This window comes from Hypomesus nipponensis, chromosome 17 (genome assembly GCF_054491055.1).
Source record: "Hypomesus nipponensis isolate SF chromosome 17, ASM5449105v1, whole genome shotgun sequence".
NCBI classification, from domain to species: domain Eukaryota; kingdom Metazoa; phylum Chordata; class Actinopteri; order Osmeriformes; family Osmeridae; genus Hypomesus; species Hypomesus nipponensis.
Genome location: NC_140377.1, coordinates 6,885,722 through 6,910,874, shown reverse-complemented (window position 1 = coordinate 6,910,874; position 25,153 = coordinate 6,885,722). Strand labels below are relative to the sequence as shown.

The 25,153-nt window shown below is 47.6% G+C and overlaps 1 protein-coding gene across 2 annotated transcripts in view; it reads left to right on the top strand.

Moving 5' to 3' along the window:
• Positions 1-25,153, top strand: part of LOC146253231 (voltage-gated potassium channel KCNC1-like) — a 33,274-nt gene that overhangs the window by 7,769 nt on the left and 352 nt on the right. The window contains exons 2-4 of one of the 2 annotated variants that reach the window (XM_084678532.1): positions 10,723-11,713; positions 14,972-15,178; positions 16,356-16,447. In XM_084678532.1, the coding sequence (XP_084534658.1) occupies positions 10,723-11,713; positions 14,972-15,178; positions 16,356-16,447 (1,290 nt within the window). Of the gene's footprint in view, positions 1-10,722; positions 11,714-14,971; positions 15,179-16,355; positions 16,448-25,153 lie in introns of those variants that run through there. The other variant, XM_084678531.1, reaches the window with a different exon arrangement.

Genomic DNA, 25,153 nt, shown 5'->3' with positions numbered 1-25,153 from the left:
CTCTCTCTCTCTCTCTCTCTCTCCTCTCTCCTCTCTCCTCTCTCCTCTCTCTGTCTTGCTCGCTCTCTCTCTCTCTGTCTTGCTCTCTCTCTCTCTCTCTCTCTCTCTCCATCCATAAAGCGTGGGCACATTTACCAGCTAGCCCAGTTAATCTCCTGGTGACAGTGTCTCCGTTGGGTGGACACACTTGGCCTGTCTTGGATTTGATGATGCTGATGATTTAGGAGGGCCTTTGTGGGATACTGCTGCTGAGTGCTGCTTCACAAACACACGCGTAATCGCTCTAAACTCTGTGTGTGCAGTGAGAATGATGCCGTTTTTTTTATTCCAGTATGATGGCAAACTATACTTGAGTATGAAAAAAAAGAAGTCAAATGAGTTATTTTGAGGGTTGTGCAAGATGTAGAGAGACAGGAAGAGTGAAACAGCGTGAAGGAGAGGAACATTTGCAAGGACAAACGTAGTGCGCCGCAGTGATCAGGATCGAATACTAAGCAGAAAAAATGCAATGCCCTCTCTGGCTTCACCTCAGTGGAGTGTGTGTGTGTGTGTGTTTGTCATAGTGTGTGCACGGCATGTTTTTTGTTTGAGAGTGTGGTGACTGGCATAAAAGCACTGTCGCTATCTCAGAGTATGAGAGCATCGATTTTAAGAGCATTCTAGTAAGCTTCAAGATACAGAGTTAGTGTATTTTCTAATGTTCATGACTTTGTCTTGCTGTTCCTGTATTTCCTGCAGCTAATGCACATCAGTATTCCAACAGGGTGGTCTACTGTAGTAAGTGCAGTACCTGGGGATATAGTAAATCACCTTCCCTTCTGCAATGCTTTAGGTGCTACTGTAACAACTACCCCTGAGCAAGTTGTCCTTTGCCCTGTCTGTCTGTCTCTCTGTCTCTCTGTCTCTCTCTTTTTGTCTTTTTTTCTGTTTTTCCATTTTTCTGTATGTGCTTGCAATGCTGTCATTCACTGGTTTATTGGTCTTGCATTCTCTCTCTCTCTCTCTCTCTCTCTCTCTCTCTCTCTCTCTCTCTCTCTCTCTCTCTCTCTCTCTCTCTCTCTCTCTCTCTCTCTCTCTCTCTCTCTCTCTCTCTCTCTCTCTCTCTCTCTCTCTCTCTCTCTCTCTCTCTCTCTCTCTCTCTCTCTCTCTCTCTCTCTCTCTCTCTCTCTCTCTCTCTCTCTCTCTCTCTCTCTCTCTCTCTCTCTCTCTCTCTCTCTCTCTCTCTCTCTCTCTCTCTCTCTCTCTCTCTCGTATCCATGTTGTGTCTGTCCTATTTTCCTAATCTCATTCCTCTTTTGTCCCACTGGGCCTTTTGTCTTCCAATCTGTCCCCAGAGATGCACCCTTTCCATTCTCTCTCCTATTCGTCTCTCCCTCCACTTCCTCCTCATCCCCCATCCCATCCGACTCCCTTGCCCATCACAGAAAACTGCAAGGGCCTTGATGAATGAAACGTTAGATATCCCCCACTATGGCTGCTGGTAGGGAACCTACGATCGTGCGTTTTTTCTTCCTGTGAGAAAGGCCATCATTCCAGTCCTGTTCACTGCTGCTGTAGTGGCACTGCTCGCCCTCCCTGTGCACAAAGTTACCTGAGAGGAAGGGGGGGGGGGGGGGGGTCCTGCAGGGGAACAGACAACGTTGTTCACTACTATGGGCACGTGGATGTTTCCTATGTAGGGCGCAGTGAGTCCCTAGACCACAGTCTCAGTCCATACTCGTTGTCTCATTACTCTTGAATGAGCAGGTTATATAAAGAAGACTGCCCGAGCCGGGATGTGTTCGAGTGGCCCACCGCGCCCCGATATGGATCCAGCAGAGTGAAGGAAGGGAGGAAGGATTGGTTCGAGAAGACCATAAAGTCTTTGAGTACGGTGGCTTTCTCAATGAGATGCGATGCACCATTCATAAGCACTCAGCTTGTCTATGATGGCTTTCTCTCCTGCTTTGCTCTCTCTCTCTCTCTCTCTCTCTCTCTCTCTCTCTCTCTCGCACACACTCTCGCACACACTCTCTCTTCATCCTTCTTGAACCGCTTCAATATTTTGAGATACTCTTACTCTTTATCTCCTTCCTTCCTACCCTCCTTAGCACCCCCAGTCCTTGTCTCGCTCCATCTCTCCCCTAGGTTTCTGCACTTATTCATTCTTATGCAATTTGATCGTATTTAGTCACCAACCCCCCCCCCCCCCCCCCACAAGCACACACATGCAAACACATTCCTCAGCATATACCCATGTGAAAGCATGCATGTGTAGGCTTGCATGGCCTGCAGTCCACACACATATTCCTCACATGCATTCCGGCAAATGCTTGGACACATCCCTGCCATTCTGTAGGCAAACACTATCACATTCTGTATGAGCAGCATAGTAGTAGGTCTCTGTCACGCAATGTTCAAGTGAAACTCATGAACGCTTCAGGTACACGTAGCCACACAAACACACACACACACACTCACCCACATACACGCCAAGGATGCTCATCTATCTGCAGCCCCATCCCTCCCTCCCCTCGGCCCCTTGCTCCATCCACCCACCCCCTTCCCCTATGTGTCTCTGGCCCAGGCCTGAGACCAGCTGCTGGGCCGCTGGGGTTCTCCAGGCCCCTGGCCTCTGTGGCTCCATGTACCCGTGTCCTGCGCCAGCTCCTCCCTCCCTGGTGTACTGCCAAGACCAAGAGAGGGTGGGAGAGACGGGGGAAGAGAGAGGGAGTGCTGGCGAGTGTCCTATCCAGACCTCCCTCCCTCCCACCTCCTCCATCCTCCATCCTCCCTTCTCCCTCTCTCTCCCCCCCCCCCCACCTACCGCCCTTCCCAGATGGCTTTGCTGATGCTGATGGGGCTGGGTCCCTGTGCTACACCCTTCACTCCCTCTCCTTCTGGTTTTCAATACATCCTTCACTCACTCTGTCTCTGTCTGCCCTACACACTCTGTCACACAGAGACACACACATGTACCGGTGCCTGGACACCCCCTGAAACACACACACACACACACACACACACACACACACACACACTGACTAACAGGATCAATATGAGATGAATTGCCTTCCTCAGTAGATGATCTCATACAGTCTAGGACATACCAATGCCACAAGCACCAGACCTTAGAGTAGATGCAATGGAGCTAGGTTAAGACTAGGCCACATGACAGTTACCACTGAGGATCTCTCCACTGAGCAAATCTACTCTCTCGAGACTGCACATACATGTATTATGCAAATCCTAGCATGTATTGAGACAGTCTCCTACTAGGGTGCTGTGGCTCTGGTGCTCTGGTAGAGAATGTTGCTTAAATGAAGCAGAGATGCCAGAGTGTTTGATAGTGGGTGTCTGTCGTTCACAGGGCTAGTAAAATACAGTCTGAAGTGAGTTTTCTATCTGCTAAGGGAACTGTATCACAGTTACAGGAGGAAATGTGACATCACTTTATAGCCCTCGGTTACATGAATACCAGAGACACGGTGCTCACTACAACACAGAGCCCAAATGTAGGTGACACACACACACACCACATGACACGCACACAAACACACACAAACACGCACGCCCCCCTATTCTTCTCTTGCCTTTTCTGTCTAATGAGTCGTACATAGTCCCTTGTGTTATGCAGGTTGTGACAGACAGAGGCTCTGTCACAGAGCTCCCACTGGTGTTTTCCATTTACACAGCTCCAAAAGCCACTAGTGATCTCTTTCTCGCAGCCTTTCTGCTTGGCCACAGCTCTGCTCCGTGGAAGCCTGGAGCAGTATTTGGCAGGGAGCTGTCCTTGGTACTGAATGCTGTAGCCGTACTAGACCAAACCGCTGCACTGATCCGAGCACACTGCAGCAATCTGTAACCATACAGCAGCAGAGCTGAAAACTGATTTCTATACTGCTTTCATCCTTTTCTCTTTTTCTTTTCGATTTGGTCTCCCCCGTCCTCTTCTTCTGTTACTATATTGTTACATTTAAGTATATTACATTTTTCCAATCATCCTCCCTCAGTTTTGCAAACACACACACACACACACACACCTTCTCTCTTTGTCTTTCTTTCTTGTACTCTTTCTCCCTTTACACACACCGCATGCTTACCCTGTGCTGTAGGCTGTTTTCACTCCTCTGTACTGTAGCTAGCGTACGGATGGATGCTCTTAGTGCTATAGCCCCCATGTCCACACAATGTGACTTCACCTCTCTCCATCTCCCTCTATCTCTCTCTATATCGCTCAGTCTGTCTTTTCTCTCTCTCTCTTTTTCTGCCTGTTTGTTCCCTTTTTCGCCCCCCCCCCCCTTTTTTCCACCTTGGGTATCTGTTGGTCCGTGACATTATGGTGCAGTAAGAAGAGAGCGAGGCAGAGAAGTAGAGAGAAAGAGAGAGAGCGAGGCAGAGAAGTAGAGAGAAAGAGAGAGCTGTAGAAAATAAAATAAAGAGAGAGGTAGAGAGGGAGAACTCCAGGCATATTTCCATCTTCTCTCTCAGTCCTCCAGCCACCCTTTTCCCAGTATGTTAGATGCAGACAGGCTTTCAAAGCAGATTTAAATCGGCAAAAATATTACTTTGACTGCCCCAGAAAAACTTGATGCTGTTCACATCACTGGAGTATTTGGAGACTACAATGTTTATGATCTGATAATGTAATAGGATGCTTTTAGTCGATAGGATTTAATCTATAGATTTATAATTAAAGACTCCCCACCATTCTTTGTTGTTCTTCCAAATGATTGTATTGATTGGCAGTGCTGATTCAGTAAGGCCATCGAGCTTGTGCGCTCCTTTTGGCTGATCGCAATTAGAATTTGAGTGCTTGTGGTTAAAGGTTGGTCTGTACTTGCTGGCTTTAAGTTGTCTGGGATGTTTGTGAAGTGTGCGCTCTCCTGGGTTTTCCTGCTGACCTGTAGAAAGGAGGGGGTGTCTAGCGCAAGGGTGGGTGAGCTTCTTTGAATTGAAAGATCTTTCCCTTTACATTGCTTATTTCTTTAGGCTGGTTTGAAAAATATATATGGACAATTGTGTAATACCACGTGTCAAGGTGTAGGTGGTTACAGTATGTGATCAAGCAACATATATCATGATGCCTGACATCATGATTCGGTTTCTAGAAACTAGAAACCATGCTGTCCACTGTATTCACTTGAGATGGTTGTTTCTACAACACAGGTATGTTGACCAGCCGCCCCATAGACAAAAGACAACCGATATGCTGCATATTCCCACTTTATTTGTATTTTTACCAAGAATAAAAAGAAGCCAGTAGTTAACTCTGTCAGCTCAAACGACAAGAAAAAGCTAGGAGGTGCTCACAGGGTAAGAGCACGTACCACGAAGGCCAAGACTTAACGCAGGGGCCAGGGTTCTAATCTGCCTCAGGCCACTACCTGCATGTCTTCCCCCCCTGTCTCTCTCTGTGCTTTCCTGTCTCTTCATCCAACTGTGTCGATAAAATAAAAAAAGAAATTGTCAGGAATGTTCACAATAACAATGTTCAACTTCAAACAAAGTACAATCGTCGATTATCAAGTCGACCCAGTAGATTCTAAGAAGGTTTTACCTGACCAATAAAGTTCATGCCTTCCCAGTCCCAAGCACCAAAAAGTTAGAGAAGTGCTGCTGTGTAATGGCCGGTCTGACCATGACCCTGACAGCAGTAATCACACTATCCTGTAGTAAAGATGAACAGACCTGAATGAACAGTGTTGGTTACGTTGGGCCATATTACATTACAAGCGACTCAGCCATGCTACAATATCCCCGTCCCTGTACCTCGTAGCTGAATGAACCTGTAGCATGAAGTCATTCAGCAGAATGCGTTGTGTAACCGAGGTAGCGCTAATTGCAAGTGTCGCACCTCCCAGTCTGTGTCGCAGCAGCGGCCGTTGTCATCGCCGTGTCCTTACGCTGGGGGGAGGAGAGGGGGGGGGGGTTGTGCTGTGGTGTGGTGTAACGCAGACTGTGACCTGGTCTAATGGAGGTGACTGGACTACAAATAGCCCTGTTTTATATTAGCATCTGTTCCCCATGAGGTGTCAATAGCCACGTTGGCCTGGATTCCTCTCCTCGTCCTCTAACGCAGCACTGCCTCAGGACTTCTGCCGACTCAGAGGTGTGTGTGTGTGTGTGTGTGTTTATCAGGATCGAGCAGTTTGTGAGAGGGTAATACATGACCATGTTCCGTGGTTGTGTTTCTCTTCCAGAGGATTCACAGTTATCTCAAAGAGGAGGTCTTATACTGTAGAGGGCCTTAACAAGCTGCAATATAGGTTGGTGGGCCACTGCTAGGGGATGGCATTAGCTCCTTTTCTCTCTCTCTTTCTCTTCCTCCTTTTCCTTTTTTTTCTCAAAACTTTTAGTCTCTGTTCTGTGTCCCTCTCTTCCTTCCTTCCTTCCTCTCTTTCTTTTCTTTTTTCTGTCGCTCTCTCTGTTGTTTTTCTGTCTGCCTTTCACCCATATCCCCTCTCTGACACAGAGAGGTCAGGGCAGCACCATCCGACTGTGATGAGTTTTGAGTAGAGCTCATAGCCAGTCAGGCTAATTGATCATAATAGCCTGTTTGGATCTGCTGTTCCAAACTCATTCACGCTATCCATTTATACTTCACAGCTTTTGACGGAACCTTTCTTTGTTCTTTGCCCTTTAATCCCCCCCACCTCCTACCCCCCCTGTCAGTATATTATGGAAGTTGTTTGCTAAGAGCAGATTATCGAGTGAGGGAGTGAGATTTGTTGACAAATGTGTTTTTTTAATTTTTCTTTATTCTGCACATCAGCCATAACCTGTTAAGAGTGTATGTGTACATGAAGGGTTTTTTCTTGGGACCACTTAGTTGCTTCTAAAGGCCAATATATGTGGTAGATGCATTTTTGGTATGTCAACGCTAGTTTGTCTAATGGCCGATGTTCATGTCAGCGAACTATGAAATGTTTACGGGGAAATGTTTTATTCATAATAAACAATGGAAAAGAATAGTGGAACTTAGGAGAGAAAAGAAAGAGGTCAAGGGAGAGAGAAAGACAGGTGGGGTTAACAGAAGGGAGGCACAAATACAAAAGGAGGATGAGAGGAGAAATTGCCTGAAGAGAGGAGGACAGCAGAAGAGATGGAAGGAGAGGAAGCTGGTCTGGACAGCAGAGGAAGCAGGAAGACTAGGGCAATTTAGTAGCAGCCGCACATTAAGGAGAATTAGGTCAGTTTGACTTGAGTGGTATGAAAATGGGAGTGGGGCGAGGTCTAAACTGTTAGAGAAGAGAATAGAAGAGAGGGATTATGTTTTAGAAAAGGAAGAAGGGAATGATTGTGTCTCAGTGCTTGATTTCGATTTCGATTATTTGAGACGAAAGAAGCAAACAGAACTGATTAAAATTAGCCTCAGTGGTAGTCACTCTGCCTTTCCAAGTCCAAGTGTCATTATAATTTGCCAACTGTGGCTATCTCAACATAGTAATCAGGAATGTGTTCATTTTTGTCCTCATATGTAGTCCTTTCCGGTCATTGAATCAAATATCTACAAAGACACATGATATCTATTTATAGCTCACTTTTTACCCATCATGTGTACCCACAGTAAATAATTACTTATTCATGACAAGAATGATTTATTCATCATAACTTCCTTCACCCTATGTTTTAATTTAAATCTCACTCTTGAAACCCCAATCACTTCCCTTCTATTTCGTTCACCTCCCCGGTAGCTTTCTCCTGCACCCTTCCCTCTCTTTTGTCTCTCCTCCCTCTGCTTCTCCTCCCCCTACCCTCATGTTTTTCCATCTTCAGTCGCTTTCCCTCCCTCACGTCGTCTACCTTCACATGTGCTCCAGTGCTTGTTCAGATCTGAGCACTGCAGTGTGCAGAGAAACTCCTGCATGTCCACAAGGTGGAACCAGTGACAGGTCGCTCGGACCATTGCAGTGTTGAAAAAAAAGGCTTGGTAAGTGATGGCAGTGCATGTTTTTAAACAGCAACAGTTTAGGACCTGAGTGCTATTGAACAAGACCCCCATCCTACCGGCAGAGTGTAACTCAGCTGAGTGGGTCTGGTATTGGCTGCAGGAATCCCAGACTGGAACACACATGTGCTACTCTGAGAGTTCAGTTTCTGTCCCCTCTCCTTTCATGAATATAGAGCCATTCCTGCCCTGTCGGTGAATAGGAAATGGTACACTCTGCTGGTCATTCGTTGAGAAGCATTCAGTGTGTTCTTACAGTGTATTTAATGTAGATTATGGACTGTGGCCATGGCAGTGGAGTTGCTTTGTAGTTGCGAGCGAGGAGGAAGACTGTTGTTCTTGTGTTTATTAAAGCGCCGCTAATGGAAGGAGAAGTGTTCGTACGTGTGCTCATGTTGCGGGTCCTAACCTCAGCATATTTGATGGGATTTGATAATGATGTGCGAGACCACTCTTCTCAGCTTCAAACACAGTTCCCATTCACATGCAAAGTTAAAGAGAAGAAAGGAGAAGGAGGAGAAGAAAAAAAACGCTCATCCGAAAGTGGGACTGGGTGCTTCAGAACACTGAGGGGGACATCACCGTGGCGACAGTGTCTCTGGTCGGCACAGGAAGTGGGCTCTGTCCTCATCAGCATTTTGAGGCCACGGCGAGATGGGCCTGTTAAATTAGTCCACACTAATAGGGTCTGGGAATTAGCCAAATCTCCCCGGATTCTCCCTGCCTTTTCTCATCCGTCACCATGAGAAGATTGACCTGGCTTCTCCTATTTGAGAGGCATCCTTAAAGCCGTCCCGCTTATTGTGTGTGTGTGTGTGTTTGGGGAGTGTTATAAGCGGTCCTCTCCACAACAATGACCCGATCGGGCATTCTGCAAGACGAAACCTACTCTGCAGTCAGGTCTCTGTGAGGACCCCAACACATCCAGGCAGCTTACTTACTGCGCCGAAGAGATGTGGGAGAGGGAGAGCGATGGAGAGGGAGGAAGGGAGGAGGAGGATGTGTTGAGGTAGGCCTATGGGAGGGCTGAGTGAGAGCAGAGGGGGTTGGTTAGAGGTAGAGATTTTCTGAGGAAGGGAGGGAGGCGGGGGGGTAAGAAAGCGGAAGGAACAGGGAGTGTGTGGGGGGGTGGGGGGGGGGGGCACTGCAGAGAAGGGGAAACAGCAGATCAGGCCACACACACACACACACACATATACACACATTTACAAAATGCCCATAATGACGTGCTACATAAAATAAATTAATGGGTTGGAGGAAGCCAGGAGGCAGCATGGTGTGGTAGAGTGTAGGGGTTTGTGTAGCTATGGTTAAGATAGAGGGGTGTAAAGGGAATGTAGGGAGGGGGGCCCAGAGAGGGGGAGGAAAGCAGAGAGGGGGGCAGAGAAGAGGGAGGAAAGCAGGGAAGGGAAGACTCGTGTGGAGAAGTGATATGCAGAGAGAATTGGGGAAGGAAAAGGAGAACCAGAGAGGGCGCCAGGGTGCTGTGGAGAAGCGAGCGAGGCCGATTTCTGGGAGGGAGAACTGAGATGAACAGATACTATTGATCAGTCTCTGATAGGAGAAGAGGAGGGGCTCTTTATACAGGTAGCGGCGTATGCCGGCCCGATCAATAGACATTTATCTGTGTGAGAGGGAACATGACATCTCTGTTTTCATAATGGTGGCCACAGGATTGCCCACAGCATAACTCAGTGCTCCCTCTCCACATTCCTTCTGCCTCTCTCCATTTTCTCCTCTACTCTGTCCCCACTCTCCTCACGTTCTGCCCGTCTTAAATCTCTCTCTGTACTAATTCTCCCATTTCTATCTCATGATCTCCCCTCTTCTGTTTTCATCCCTATGATTTTTTTCTTCCTCCAGTTGTCTGGTTCCAGTGTGTACTCTCTCTCTCTCTCTTTCTCTCTAAATATCTTAGTGCAGTGTCAATGACATTGCAGCACACAGGATTCCCTGCTATTTCACCCTTTATCTCTCCTTCTTTCTTTCTCCATTTTGCTTTCACTCTTTCTCTTTCTCTATCTCTTTTACCCCTCTTCTCCCTCCCTCCCCCCTCTCCCTCCCTCCACCCTCTCTCTCTCTATCTTTCTCTCTTTCTCTCCTCTCTTTTCTCTCTTTTTCTCTCTCTCTCTCTCTCTCTCTCTCTCTCTCTCTCTCTCTCTCTCACTCTCACTCTCTCACTCTCACTCTCACTCTCACTCTCACTCTCTCTCTCTCTCTCACTCTCACTCTCTCTATGTCTCTCTCTCTGTCAGCTCATTTGTAATTTGACAAGTTGTTAATGGTGTTTGGCGCCCCCTATCTTCAGTCTATTTACACTTCCAGCTTAGCCACTGCAATGGCCCAAAAGAGCAGCAGTACTGTTTTACACAGCAGGAAGCTATGGACTTTGAACATGGATATGAATATATAACCACAGAGGAGTAGGTCATCAACGGGTGTCATTTCGATTAAAAAAATCTGATTTCCGATCAGTAGGGCACTGTGGTGTTGCTGGCTGTTCAGGGACACTGGAGTGACCTCCATCTGTAGCTACATGCAGTAGTAATGGATGAGGCAGACTGTTCTGAGACTGTTGCTGGTCGAGCACAAACTGTTGGTGGGCCTCTGTTGTATTGTGTCTGCCTTTTTTCCTTTACATTGTCAAGCGTAGGTCTTCCTTTCGATCGATGCCATTTTAATATGTGACCTTCCCCTTCTTCCCCTGTCCCCCCCACCTCTCCTCTTCCTCCTCCTCTCCCCGCCCTCTCCCTCCCACCTCCCCTCTCCCTCCTCCTCTACCCCCCGGGCAGTACGTAGCGCTGGCCTCGCTCCTCTTCATCCTGATCTCCATCTCCACCTTCTGCCTGGAGACGCACGAGGCCTTCAACACCATCTACAACAAGACGGAGAACGTGACGGTGGGCAACGTGACGAGCGAGGAGATCGTCTACGAGGTGGTGACCGACGGCTGGCTGACCTACGTGGAGGGCATGTGCGTCATCTGGTTCACCATTGAGGTGTTCTTCCGCGTGGTCTTCTGCCCGGACAAAGGGGAGTTCTTCCGGACCACCCTCAACATCATCGACTTCATCGCCATCATGCCCTTCTACCTGGAGGTGGCGCTCAGCGGCCTGTCCTCCAAAGCAGCCAAAGACGTGCTGGGCTTCCTGCGCGTGGTCCGCTTCGTGCGGATCCTGCGTATCTTCAAGCTGACCCGCCACTTTGTGGGCCTGAGGGTGCTGGGCCACACCCTGCGCGCCAGCACCAACGAGTTCCTCCTCCTCATCATCTTCCTCGCCCTGGGCGTGCTCATCTTCGCCACCATGATCTACTACGCCGAGCGCATTGGGGCCGACCCCGCCGACCCCACGGCCGCCGCCCACACCACCTTTAAGAACATCCCCATCGGCTTCTGGTGGGCGGTGGTCACCATGACTACGCTGGGCTACGGGGACATGTACCCGGAAACGTGGTCGGGCATGCTGGTGGGCGCGCTGTGCGCCCTGGCGGGGGTGCTGACCATTGCCATGCCCGTGCCCGTCATCGTCAACAACTTCGGCATGTACTACTCCCTGGCCATGGCCAAGCAGAAGCTCCCCAAGAAGAGGAACAAACACATCCCCCGCGCACCCCAGCCCGGCTCGCCCAACTACTGCAAGCCCGACGCCCTCGCCATGGCCACAGCCTCACCGCACAGGCTCATGGGTAACGTGCTGGGTCCGGGCATGGTGGGCTCGGGCAGTATGGGAGGAGGAGACTGCCCCCTGGCACAGGAGGAGATCATCGAGATCAACAGGACAGGTGAGCGGGAGTGGGCGCGCGGATGTATGCGGATGGGTGCGTTTGTGTGTTGTATGTGGATGGGTGTGTGTCTGTTGGTGTTGCAAGCTATCAAACACATAAACACAAACGCTGAGTTGACTGTGGCCCTCCCTATCCCTCTCGGGTATCAGCTCAGTGTTTGCATGGCAGGGCACAAGTTGAAGTGTGTGAAGTTCTACAAACTACTGAGGCCGTCCAGACTCCCTCGTGGAGATCCCACTGCCTCTCCTCCAAAGACACACAACATAGAAGTGGATCGTTTGGAACTGAGATTAGCCTGTCACCACAACACTTAACGGAAGATGAAGAAGAGCAAAATGTAATGGGACTAGAAGAGCAGGGTGGGGGGGGCACCATGGGGGGATTAGGCTTGTTGAAGGTCAGGCATCCACACACACACTCACATAGCGTTACAACGCGTTACAAAGCACATCAACATATTCAGAAACATGGAACCATGTGCCATGCTAATCTGACATGTATTTAGAATCTACCAGACTTGGGGGGGGGGGGGGTGGGGGGGGTGGGGGGGGGGTCTGGCCTGATTAGATGCTCGACTCCAAGATAGTTCCGTCTGTCAGGGAAGCCCACAGTCACACCAGACGGAAGGGGAAAGCATGACTAGTGGGGCTCACTAACTTATCCTTTTACATCCCTACTGTTTACTTGGAGCATTGCTTCGGTCATTCTCCTCCTGACTCTATGTATACTTGTCACCTCTTCTCCTCTCTTCTCCTTCTCCCGGTTCTTCTCTTTGTGATGGTCTCTCTCCGTCACTCTTTCCAGCTCTCTCTTAGACCCTCGCCCTCTCTTGTTACCTCTGCCTCAGTGGGACATTGATCTGCATGTGTTCTTGAGCGGGGACTGGGAGGGGCTGTCTCGATGTGTTTAGGTTATGGGTGGGGACGTCAAGGTTCAGTGTCCGGCTGAGATGAGATGAGGACGGTAGGTGGACAGGAGACACAGTTAGTCTGTGTTTGAGTCCTGTGGTCCTGAGCAGAGTAGGACTGGCAGGAACATCAGCGCTCACGGGGGTGTCCTCTCTGTGTGTCTCGGCAGGGCCCTCTGGTCTTTCCCCTGGTCTCACCTCTGGTCTTTCCCCTGGTCTCACCTCTGGTGGCTCACCCCTTGTCACACCTCAACCACAGTCTGACTAACACAGAAAACCAACACGAGGATGACAGTGTATTTTCTTTAATAAAAAGTACCATCGAGAAGAAAATGAAGTCACTTGTTTTCCTCAGCTTTAAATGGACATATTGGATCCCTGACCCTGATCCTAGCCGAAGTCACTCAAACACCTGATTATAGATTTGTTTGTGTTGACCGGCTGCAGTCAGAAGTGAATGACCGGAGACAGCGTGTGGTCCAAGGCTCTCTATAGACCCTGCAGCTGATGGAAGGCAGCTGAGTGAAAGCATGACTGGGCTGGTTCCCTGAGGGCAGGTTCAAGGGAGAGGTCTGAAGTCTGTGGTGTAGTTATCCGGGTCACGGCAAACTGTGAACCTTTGACTGACCGCCACACACTCACACGCCTGCTGTCGTGCCCCAAGTCTTGTTGCACAACGCTGTTTCTTCCCGCACGTCCATGCAGAACACGCACCCTTGTGGCACACAGGAAGGGTTTACTGCTTGATCCAGGAAGTGACACGCTATGCCATTTTTTTGATGGAGCTAGAGTCGTGTAAGTTTTGGGAGCTTGCGATCGATTTGCTATGTACTGTCGATCTGAACCTGGGAAGTCATGAGAAGTCTTAATGGACTGGGAGATAAAAACGGTTTTTGAGACCTTGCTTGGAGAAAGTTAACTGAATATCCAAAGTCAGTTTCATGTACGTAGCAGTAGTTTAGTGAAATCATCTCATATTCAGTATTTAACTTACAGTATGATGAAAGCACGACTGTGTGCCAAAAAACTTGCTATTTATACATCAGTTAAATAGCTGTCTTTTGACAGCTCCCAAACCTGGAATGTCTGGAATTTAGTAGACGTAATGTCCTCTTGACTGGAGGCACAGTTGACCATCAGAGTCCTAATCTGTGCTCCTAGAGTCAGATGTTTCCCCTTCATATCAGCTCCTACATTACATGGTCTGGTTGGTTCCTATGGGAAAATGAGAACCAGTTGTGTAACTAGGGCTCTCTCTCTCTCTCTTTCTCTCTTTCTCTCTCTGTCTCTCTCTTTCTCTCTCTGTCTGTCTATCTCCCTCTCTTTCTCAATGTCTCTCTGTCTCTCTCTCTCTTTTCTCTGCAGCTCTCTTTCATTCACTTGAGCGTCCGTGTCCCTTTCCTTTAGTGTCTCTGCCCTTCTCTCCTGGTCGCTCGGCCAATCCGTCCTCCTCCCCACAAGCGCGCGTGTGCTTGTTGTGTCGTCGCGAGGGATCGCCCACTGGGTTATTTCTGTAAATTGTTGAGCAGTAAGTCAGGTCAGATTAGATTTGACAGCTGTGTCGGAAGCTATAATCACAAGTTACCCTGCAGCATCTCCAAGTTAGAGAACGTGTCTGCTTGTGTGTGTGTGCGTGTGGGCATATGTGTGCGCGTACAGATTGGTACAGTATCTCTTAGTAACCTCCCCTCTCCTTCTCTTCCTTTCCTTCCCCCTCATCCTCCCTCTTTTTCTTGGATGCCTTCCCTCCTCTTTTGCTTATTGTGAGTGCATTGATGCTGTGTGTGTGTGTGTGTGTCTGTGTGTGTGCAGCAGGAGAGGCTGGGCTCCTGCCTTTTCCACTGCAGTGTTTTGGTCACGTGAGTGGCAAGGCTATCACAGGACACTAATGTTCTTTTGTCCCCTCCTCCCCCACCTTTGCCTAATCTGTCCTCCCTCCTCCTTGCCTCCCCCCTCCTTCCCCTCCCTCTCTCACATTCCCTCTGTTGTTACGTCGTCTTTTAATTCTGCTACCCTCTCCTTTTACCTCCATTTCCCGTTTTTTTTTTCTTCCTTCATCTGCATTTGGCTTAAAAAACCAAAACTCATTCCTCATCTTGTTGTAAAAACTCCTTTTCACTGATTTTGTCTCCCTTATTTTTTGAACCTCCTTTTTTTAAATATTCGGTATCTACCCGTTTTTCTGACTGTTGATCCTTTACGTCCTCTTTCACTCCCCCCGCCCCCCCCCCTTCTCCCACCACCTCCCCATACCTTCTCCCTCCCTCCCTCTCCCTCCCCCCTCCCCCCCCCTCTTTCCCTCCTTCCCTCCCTGTCTCCCTCCCCCACCTATCTCTGTCTTCCCTCAGACTCCAAGCAGAACGGCGACGCGGCCAATGCCGCGCTGGCCAATGAGGACTGTCCTAACATAGACCAGGTGTTGGGGGACGAGAGGAGCCCTGCGACAGGGGGTTTGGGCTCGGGGAGCGGCCGCGAGCGCTACCCCCACGACCGCGCATGCTTCCTGCTGAGCACTGGCGAGTTCCAACGCGCCACAGACGGGAACGTCAGGAAAGGTACGCCAGGGCTTGGACCATGACACACGCAGACACACACAGACATGCACCAAGCACATGCGCACTTACATTTGCACATGCACACACCCTATTGGGCCATACTGGAGGGACGGTTTACTGTAGACACACCTATTTAACATATTCTAACTCCATAGACAAGCAGACACACTGTAGTTCCCTATATCCTCCCCCCTGACCCCTCCTCCCTGTCATTCTCCTCATTTTCAATCATGTTGACTGACAGCTCGGCTTCAACATAGTCCCTCCCACTTGGTCAGTAGGTTATTTATGTATCTCTCCTGACAGCCAGATATGAGCTGTGTTATGCTATGTTATGGCATCAATGAAATATCAATGACCAACCGTGCCAATTGATATTTTGCACAGTACTTGAACACTCAAGTAGTGTACAAACCATGGAGCTGTCTTCAACTAAACATGCACTCAACATGATGGCGGTCTATGTAATGGTAAACTAGCGCCATTTACAGTTTGTGATTTACAATGTTTTTTTGTCCTTTAAAAAAAATAAAAATAGAAATAATGTTCTCCACTTACAGATTGACTGTATACAGTACAGAATGTTACAGTAGGAAATGTGAGGTACTTCCACTTCATCTGGCTGTTTTCTATTGCTGCTTTTCATGCCTGCTTTTTCTCTCTCTCTTTCTCTCTTCCTTCCTTCCTTCCTTCCTTCCTTCTCTCTCTCTCTCTCTCTCTCTCTCTCTCTCTCTCTCTCTCTCTTTCCCTCTCTCTCGTTCCCTTTCTCTCTCGTTCCCTTTCTCTCTCGTTCCCTTTCTCTCTGTTTCCCTTTCTCACTCTCTCATCTGTGCTATCGATGCTCTCCTTCTCACACCCTGTATTTGCCCCCATCCCATCCTATCTCTTTTCATTCTCCTCTTCCTTCTTTCGCCCCCTCACACATCCCTCTCTCCTGACTTGCTTTGTGTTAAAACTCCACATCCTTGTCTCACCTGCCTCCCCTTTCACCTGTCACCCACATGGCGCAAACTTCCAATTCCCAATCCTTCTTCGATCCTTCAATTTTCAAACACCACCTCAACGTTGAACTAACCCTCTCCACCCCACCCTGTAAAACCCTAACATTCCCTGACCCCCCCAAATGCACTCCTCTACACACCCCAATCCAACACTCCCACCACAAACACACCACAAGGTGCAGCTGCCGGCCCAGCATCCCCCCCAGGAGAGGAATGGTTCAAGCCGGACCTCAATGCAAACTCTGCCTCCTCCTGGATCAAACCATAGGGACACAGAGGTAACACAGAGAACACATGGTTTTGTTTGTAGTGAAAGGTGTAGTGAAACGACACACAGAAAGATGGCGGAAAACACACACGCATCTTCATAAATACTCTGCACACCTCACTTCCAACATACCTCAAACTGGTTGAATGTTTAAAATGCATGCCGATTGCTTGTTACTGTACAGTTTTTAAGTATTACAGATGTTCTATGGTGGATTATGGTTCTTTGTGTAGGTTGGGAGTGTGTGTGTTTGGGAGGGTGGGAGCTGTTGGGTGTGTGTGTGCGTGTGTGTGTGTGTCTATAAATGTATGACAGCATCTGCACACAACAGTTCAGAGTAACACAATGGCTGAGCATTTGGTGTTTTTGAATTCAATTCAGTACTTTCCCACACACACATGCACAGATACACACACACACACACATACACAAACACCTGTATCTGACCTCAGGGTGACCCTTAACCCTTCAGTTCCCTGTGGTCTCTCTCACTCACACACACACAGACGTCCCTCCTCCATCTCCTTCCCTCCAAACCACACACACACTTCCAGTGAGAGCTGAGAAGAGCCCCTGGGCCAGCAAGGCCGATTAGACCAACATGACTCACTAGAACCATAGACAAAGAGAGGAGAAGAGAGGGGAAACAAGGCGATGGAGAGATAACCGGGCCTAATTGTGCGACGAGAGGCTAAACGGATTCATGTGATGTGATGTGAACGATATGATGGCCTCCCCACCCCTGGGGATGTCGGTAGTCACAACCACTCCACTCACCCCCCCCCCCCCCCCCTCTCCTCAGCTCTCATACACTTAGGTCGCTCAACATTCACATTCAGCTCCACACAGGCATATGTTCGCACCATACAATACCGTACCTGTGTGTGTGTCTGCAGACGGTTCTCTAAGAGTGGAAGACGTGCGTGTGTTGTTTTGTATGTTTGTCCTGAGATACCGTACTTGCCTTCTCTCCATTACAGAGTTGTGTGGGCCGGCGGGTCTCTGGGGGGTGGGGGCGGGGGGGGGGGGGGGGGGGGGGGTTGGAGTATTACTATTAGTGAGGGTCCATGTCTGACATGTCTTGTTGTTGTGTTGTCTCCCTCCTCAGGTTGTGTCGTGTCATGCGTTTGTATGTCGGCTCTTGTTGCTCTGTGTTACACTGTCTGTCTGTCTGTCACCGTCCCCCCTCGTCCATTTGTCCGTTCGTCTGTCCTGTGCTCTGTGTTGTGGTGCTGTGTCCTCCTCCTCTCTTTCAGTGGCCCTTCACTCTCGCACACGCTCTGCTTAGCTAGGACAATTTCGCCTGAAAAACAAATATCCTGTCCACTTTAAAACCTCGAACTTGGAGGTGCTGGCTCATTGAATCTGTCGATTCAACAGTCAACAACGGAATTTGGACTTGAACCTGAATGTGGTTTGCCTCTAGGTAGTGACCAAAACCTATGTCACTGTTTTTGTGTGTTTGTGAGAGAGGTACCAGAGTGAAAGCCACTGGTGTTTCTGGTCTCTCCAAATGGAGAGCTGCTGGTTTCTTCTCTCTTCTGGGACTGCCCTCCACTCTGGGTTTCACAGAACGCTGCTACAGCACAGCCACGGGGAGAAGCCAGGCTCTCTATGCACTGGTCCGGGGCCAGCGGTTAGGAGCCCAGCTTTTCCCATTCCCCTCTTACAAGCCCAACCCTAAGCTGGTCCTACCCGCAAACATTAGACCCCATCCCTGTCCCAACCACCGGGAAATGCTCTTGTGAGGGTGTTGACCCAAACAACTGAGCCACGTACTATACAGAGTAGCCCATGTTTGGTGTACTTGGGTGGTTGAAGGATTAGGCTGTGCTGGAACACTGTTCACCGCCGTGCTTTAAAGTTGTGCTTTAGCTCCTACCTCTGTTACAGGAGCTCTGAAGTGGGCCAGACTTAACAAGGCTATCAATACACTCACATATTTAGACAGACAGACAGACAGACCATTTTATTTCAGTTGATTAAAATGGCACATTGACGCTCGTCTATCCCTCATTGAGACATGAACTGCAAACATACACACGCACAAAGGTGAAGGTCTTAGGGCTCTGTGGAGACTAGTTCAGTGTGGACTGATGTGCGTCGCAGTGTCAACCTCAATGGCCATACTGTATACTGAACACGCATCGTCAGACTGCGTGCTTTCTTTCCCACTCTAAAAGTGAAGAGCCTCATTTGCATATGCATATGCCTACTCAAAATGGCCGCCAGGCTTCTTGCTTTTAAAGTGGGACCAGGGCTCTTTTCCAGGACTCATAAAATGTCTCCTTCTTACCTGTGCTCCTTGAGATAATCACCGATCCATTTGTTCTTTGATGTGAGAACTAGAGCAAATACTGTTGTGACATTTCCATCCATTCGAGATCGGTGACCGTCCCAGAGTGCAGAGGAGACGAGAGTGTTTTCAAGTCCTCAAAACAGGGCCCATTGCTTTAAACTGTCCCCCTTTTCCATCCCCTCCCCTTCCTCCTCCTCTTCATCATATAGCACTTCTTGTTTGTTTTTGAGCCCAGAGTGGCTCTGCTGCTTTGTTGTCATCCGTTTATGACACGCACTCTTTTGACCTCTGTTGACACACAACAGGCCAGAGGTCATAAGAGCACTGGGTTGTTCATCTCAAATATACTCTGCCCTATCTGTTTCTATGTATTCTCTGACAAAATGTTATGTACTTAAGGGTGTTTGTGTGTGTGGTATTAATTGTGCTTCTTTCTACATGTTTTACGTGTGGTTCTGTTGATCAACTAAACTGTTTTGTTAAATATGCTTTAATTTTTCTGAAATATATATATATATATGTACCATGTACTGGGAATAACACACGGCTGTCCACCAATCAGATTTGGAGGTCAGAACTACCAGTTAAATATATATATACTTCACCTCACCATCTTTACCCTGACCATATCATCTATCTTTCTCATTTCTCTCTCTCTCTCGCTCTCTCTCTCTCTCTCTCGCTCTCTCTCTCGCTCTCTCTCTCTCTCTCTCTCTCTCTCTTATTTCTCTCTCTCTTTCTCACTCTGTCTATGTCACTCTCTTTCTCTCTCTCTCTCTCTCTCTCTCTTATTTCTCTCTCTCTCTCTTATTTCTCTCTCTCTTTCTCACTCTGTCTATGTCGCTCTCTCTCTCTCTCTCTCTTATTTCTCTCTGTCTTTCTCACTCTGTCTATGTCGCTCTCTTTCTCTTTCTTACTCCCTCTTATTTCACACTGTTGCTAAAGAAACCGTGGGAAAGAACAATATAGGAGAATGTTCAAATCATAGATTGCATAATTTATGTTTTGCCTATCAGGAGGTGTAAATGTTTAGTAATCAAACGGTCCCAAGAGGATTTTAGAAAAAGAATATAACTCATCATGAGTATCGCAATTCTTATTTACTTTCATTATTTTGTTATTGTTAGTTTGCTTTTTTATTTTGTTCTAATGGAGGGGATATGCTCTTGATGTACTTAGTGTTCAGTGGGTCTAGAATTCGACTGGAACAGGGTACATGGAAATGCTCCAGCAAGGTCCAGCTGGTTCCTAGTGGTGAATCCTTCCCTGAGGAAGCCTCGGGACAGCTTCTGTCCAGTAAATCCTGGTGCAGATTGTCCCTCTGGGGCTGTTGTACAGAGAGAGCAGCTTGAGTGCACGTTAGTCCATTTCCCAGCTGACAAAGAAAAGAGGTCTGGCCAGTCCAAGATGTGTAGGACATGGATTGAGATACCAATCACAAGCTTTCTCTTTCTCTGTCTCACTTGCAACCTATTGAATCAGTCAAACTCGTCCTCTGCACCAAATCTGCTATTGAGGACCTAACCTTAGGGCAACTAACCACCTACAGTATCAGGGACTTTGGTAAGGACAGTGTGGGGTTAATTGATACATTTTTAGTAGGTCTTAGATTCAACAAGTTGAAGTGTTACTGGTCACTGAAAAAGACACATATATTCTTGCACAGGAAGTGACAAAACATTTGGTTGCAGCTGTAATGCTACCTTATCATTGTTTGTACTCACGTGTGTCTCATTTTCATTGTGTTTTGGGTTCTGTGCTGTGTTCACAAGTCTGTTCATTTGTTCATGACATAGCAAAGAGACAATCCCCCTTGGGTCTACCAGTTTGTCAGTTCTTACTGTAGTCTCTCTCTCTTTCTCCCTCTGTGTAATAATTGCTCATCCTTTCTTTCATCTTGACTGATTGTGCCACCAGTCTTTTCCGCTAAGTCAACCACTGTTTTGGGACCAGGGGGTCATGTGATCTTGTGAAAGAAGTGCTATGTCCCATACATACAGCCTGCTTGTATGTATGTCTCTAGATTATTTTAAATGTGTTGTATTCATACATTTGCCAATGGATAAATGTTTTGCAAATATTGCCTCTGATGATCACAAATCTACATGTGTGTATGGAGGCAAAAAAGATGACCAGAAAAAGAAATGCACCATTTAGAAACCATGTTCAGCACTGGACCACCAGCTACAGAGTAGAAACAGATTACTAATGCCCAACTCTGTTTAAAACCTCTTTCTGCATGTAGATTTGTGTTGGAATAATATTTGCTTTGGTCTCCCTTATATCTCTCTCCCCAGACCATTCCCCCCCCCTCCTTCCTCCCACTCAGACTAACTTCATCCTCCATTCCATCCCCAGGCCAGTCATTCAACCTTCGTAGCATTACTAAAGTCTGACCAGAGGTACGTACTGAATCACAGGATCTCTAGCTGGCGCACTGACGAAAGGGCTGCGTCTCAAATCAAATCCACACTCTATTCCTCTACACTGTGTACTACCTCTAGCCGAGGGGTCAAGAATAGTGCACTAGTCTAGGGAATAGAGTGCCATTTGAGACCCGGTCTAGGAAATGGCATTGCGGCTGGGAGTGGGCTGCACGCTGCTGCTTTGGCGGCTCCAGTGCTGCATTCTGCTGCATCAGAGATTAAGGCTTTGCTACCAGAGCTGTCCAGGAGCTAGCCAGTCAGGGTCTGCCTGATAGGAATACAAAGCCAGAGAAGATCAATAGCTCTCGAACTGAGAGGAATGAACACCAAGTGGGGAAAGGTGTAGAGGATATTAGCCCAGACTAAGCAGATCATGAAAACCTATTGGTTATAGTGCAGATGATCAGTAAAGTTCTGGTAGAAATGATTCATATAGATGTGTGTATGTGAAAGAGAGAGTGAGTGAGTGAGTGAGTGAGTGAGTGTGACTTAGTGTGAATGAATGTGTGTTTTTTAGTAGGTTATGGATATGTTATTTCTAGTAAAAAATAAAATACAAATGACTCCCAATCTATTGAACAATCTTTGATAAGTACTTGAAGCTTTTGATTAGACTTTAGGACAAGAGAGGTGGTTCTTATAGTATTATCACTGGATTCACATTGATATTTAATGGTCTGCCTGTTTAGAGACTAGGGTACTAGGGTTCTCTCTCTCTCTCTCTCTGTCTCTCTCTCTCTCGCTCTCTCTCTCGCTCTCTCTTTTTCTCGCTTTCTCACTCTCCCCTTTTCTTTCTGTGCCATTTGCAGTGTGGTGCATGTTGCATGGTGTGGTCTGTTCAGTGCTGTGAAGGAGGTATGCTGGTTATTCCCTGGAGAGTTCTTCCCCTCACTGCCTTCCCTGGACACACGACACTCTCTAATACCATGAGTTTTACACTGGGATATGCACCATTAACACACAGTTAGAGGTACAACTGCTTGACGAAATAATAAATTCAGCAATGTGGCGGCCATGTTTTTCTGATGCCCCATCCTTCCTCCACGGCCAGCGAGCGTGACGCGTGTTCGATAAAGCTCCAGAACATGGCATTACTGTGGAACATGACAAGGACCGCCTGCTATAGCTGTATTGATCCTGATCAATCTGGCACTGTTGTTCACTGTTCCTCTGGCCACAGGACCACTGCGGGTGTGTGTGTGTGTGTGTGTGTGTGTGTGTGGATCTCCATCGTTGTGCTAAGAGCCTAGCTCCCAATCTACTAAAAGCTGCAGTGCCTCCAATTGATTACCGCGGTTACAAGGGTTGACGTCTCAAATACAATCACTTGAATAGAGGCCATGGCATGTTGTTACGAGCTACACACACACGTTTTCAAACATTTGACTAATGACAAACTTAATAACACCGACACACACATTCTATGTTTGCTGACGCGTGGGTTTGAGACATTACTGTACATAGATACATTACTGTACATACAGACATATACATTTTGTACTGTGGTCCTTTTTTGATGACCAGCCGGGAAATGAATACAGACTTTACTACACAGCTTGCTCAAATACGAGTACATACATGACCAGCTGACACACACATGTAGATGTCCTGCTCTCTCCCTGCCGTGCCTCACTCATCAAGCGCTTTCGGCTGAAGAGGAATGGTCAGGTCGGAGGAACATGGTGACCTAGATCTGTCACATTTTACCCAGCATGCCTCCTCTACTCCGTGCCGTGACTGAGTGGCTCCTATAGGCTGTGCATTAGTGGGAAGGCTTCCACACATGGTCACACGAGCCCAAACTAGCCCTCCGCATCCTATGCCATCTCTAATGGACAGAATTCATGGACAAGTCATTGGTTTGCCCCAACATGAGCTCAACGTTTAATGACTTAGCCAGTAGGTTGAAAATGAGTTAGAGTATAGTACGCATGAGAGGACAAAGACAGTGACATCAGAGTTTGGTGCAGTAGTCCCTCCATTCATCTGGATCTGTCTGTTTATGGCGCTTGGAGTTCAAATCTAGTTTTGGTGAACTGGAGAGGAATCTCACCCCACAGGTGGTGAGGCCTGAATAGACAGGAAACCAGTTTTGATGTTGATGTTGTGTTTCTTGTCTGTCGAGTTGGTGGTGTTGTTGTTGTTTGTTGTGTCAGTGTGGAGACATCCGGTTTGTCCAACCTCTCCTCTCTATCTCCGTTACAGACCAGCTGTCTGTCTGTTTGACTGTCTGCTTGACTACCTTCCCATCCCTGTTACAGCCTTCCATATCAAACACTTGTTGAAACACCTCAAGAAAAATACCTTGCCTTCCAGATGAGTAAGATATAGTCAACATTGACTAGATGAACATACGCAGTAGGTAGAGCCAGGCTACAGCTCTAGGTGAGTTGAAGTGAGAGCATACTTTTAAACTTTCTCTTGCTCAACATCACTTACCTGATGATTCTACAAGACCAGATAACATCTATTTCTAGGTTGCCCAGTTTGAACATTTCAACCTAAAGTGCACACAGAAACAGCACAATCTAGTGCACTCATAAAGTAAAATGGCATAAATATTTGAGTTCCCCGCCTTCTGCACTCTCCAAATTGTTGCTGAAGTGGAGATTCGGCCTGACTTCTGAGGTGTGGTTCTGAGACAGGAACAGAGCCAGCGTTTGTCAGCTTCTGATTTATTTATCAGCAGGGCTCAACTTGTTGCTGTCCAAACACAGTATGACCTCACTCAAGATAAATATGCTCCAGTCTGTAAAAGTAAACACAATCCCAAACTTCTCCTTCTACTTCTAGATAAAGCGCTACTGATGAATCTGACGAGACAGGTGGTAGTGAGAGAGAAGTGCGGTGAAGGTGACGTCTGGAAGGAGAGGAAGCTCAGGGGTAATAGGTGGAGGCATAAAGGAGGGGCTGGTAGAGGGATTAGAGGCAGGTGTGACTGTGGAGAGGGAAGGTTGTCAAGAACTGTTGGACCTTGTGAAGTTGTCAGGGTTTCATTAAGATAACCCCATTCTTCATCTGTCTTCATCTATCTCAGTAAACACACTGATGGACACCTTTCTACCCTGGGCTAAGACTGATGAACGAAATTGTACACATTTTTTGTCGTACAATTTCTACACCATCATCTTATAACTGATGACGTTCCGGAACATGAATCAATTCTCTATACACTATTTAAAAAAAGTATACACTTATGGGTGATTTGTGTGTCCCAGATGAGTCCTGACAACTTCACCAGGTCCATGTGAGTGTGTCGTTCTCTTGGGGGTTGTGGTGCTGATAACAGAGCTTGGATTGAATCTACCTCCCCAGACCTGGGTCCAAACAATATTCAACTTCTTGGGTCAACTTGATTTGACCTGGAATACACCATTGATGGGTGGATACAATTAAGAGGGTCACATTGTTTCTTCGGAGCTCAGAAAACGTGCAAACGAAGTCTACCTCAAACGTTGGTATGAAAGGGAACAGTGTTTGGGCCTAGGTCTCGCCGTGCGTGTCTGGATCTTGAGGTGCAAACCTCTGTGTTGTAGGCTGGCTAAAACACCTGGATGCTGAGCACTCTTCCCTCCCTCCTTCTGTCTCTATCTACTGTATCATTCCCTTTTCTCTGGGAGAAACCGATATGATTCTTTCTCTTTATGTCCAGTATGCCAGAGGGAGCTAAAATGAACAACGCTCAACACCAACTGCTTTACCCATCACCCCCCCCCCTCTCTCTCTCTCTCCTCATTGTGTATGCTGACGCTACAGATTGCCCCTGTGTCAGCTTGTGATGATGTAGCAACCGTTCTGATGACATATTTTCATAACCCATTTTTCTGTTTTGTCCCGTCTCTCTGTCTCTGTCTTTGTCTCTGTCTGTCTTTCTGTCTCTTACTTTTTGTTTTGTCTGCTTTGGTCCGAAAAAAAAATCTTTCTTGTTTTGACTGGTTATTTTATTTTGATTGATTTACTTTCTTTTCTGTTATTTACCCC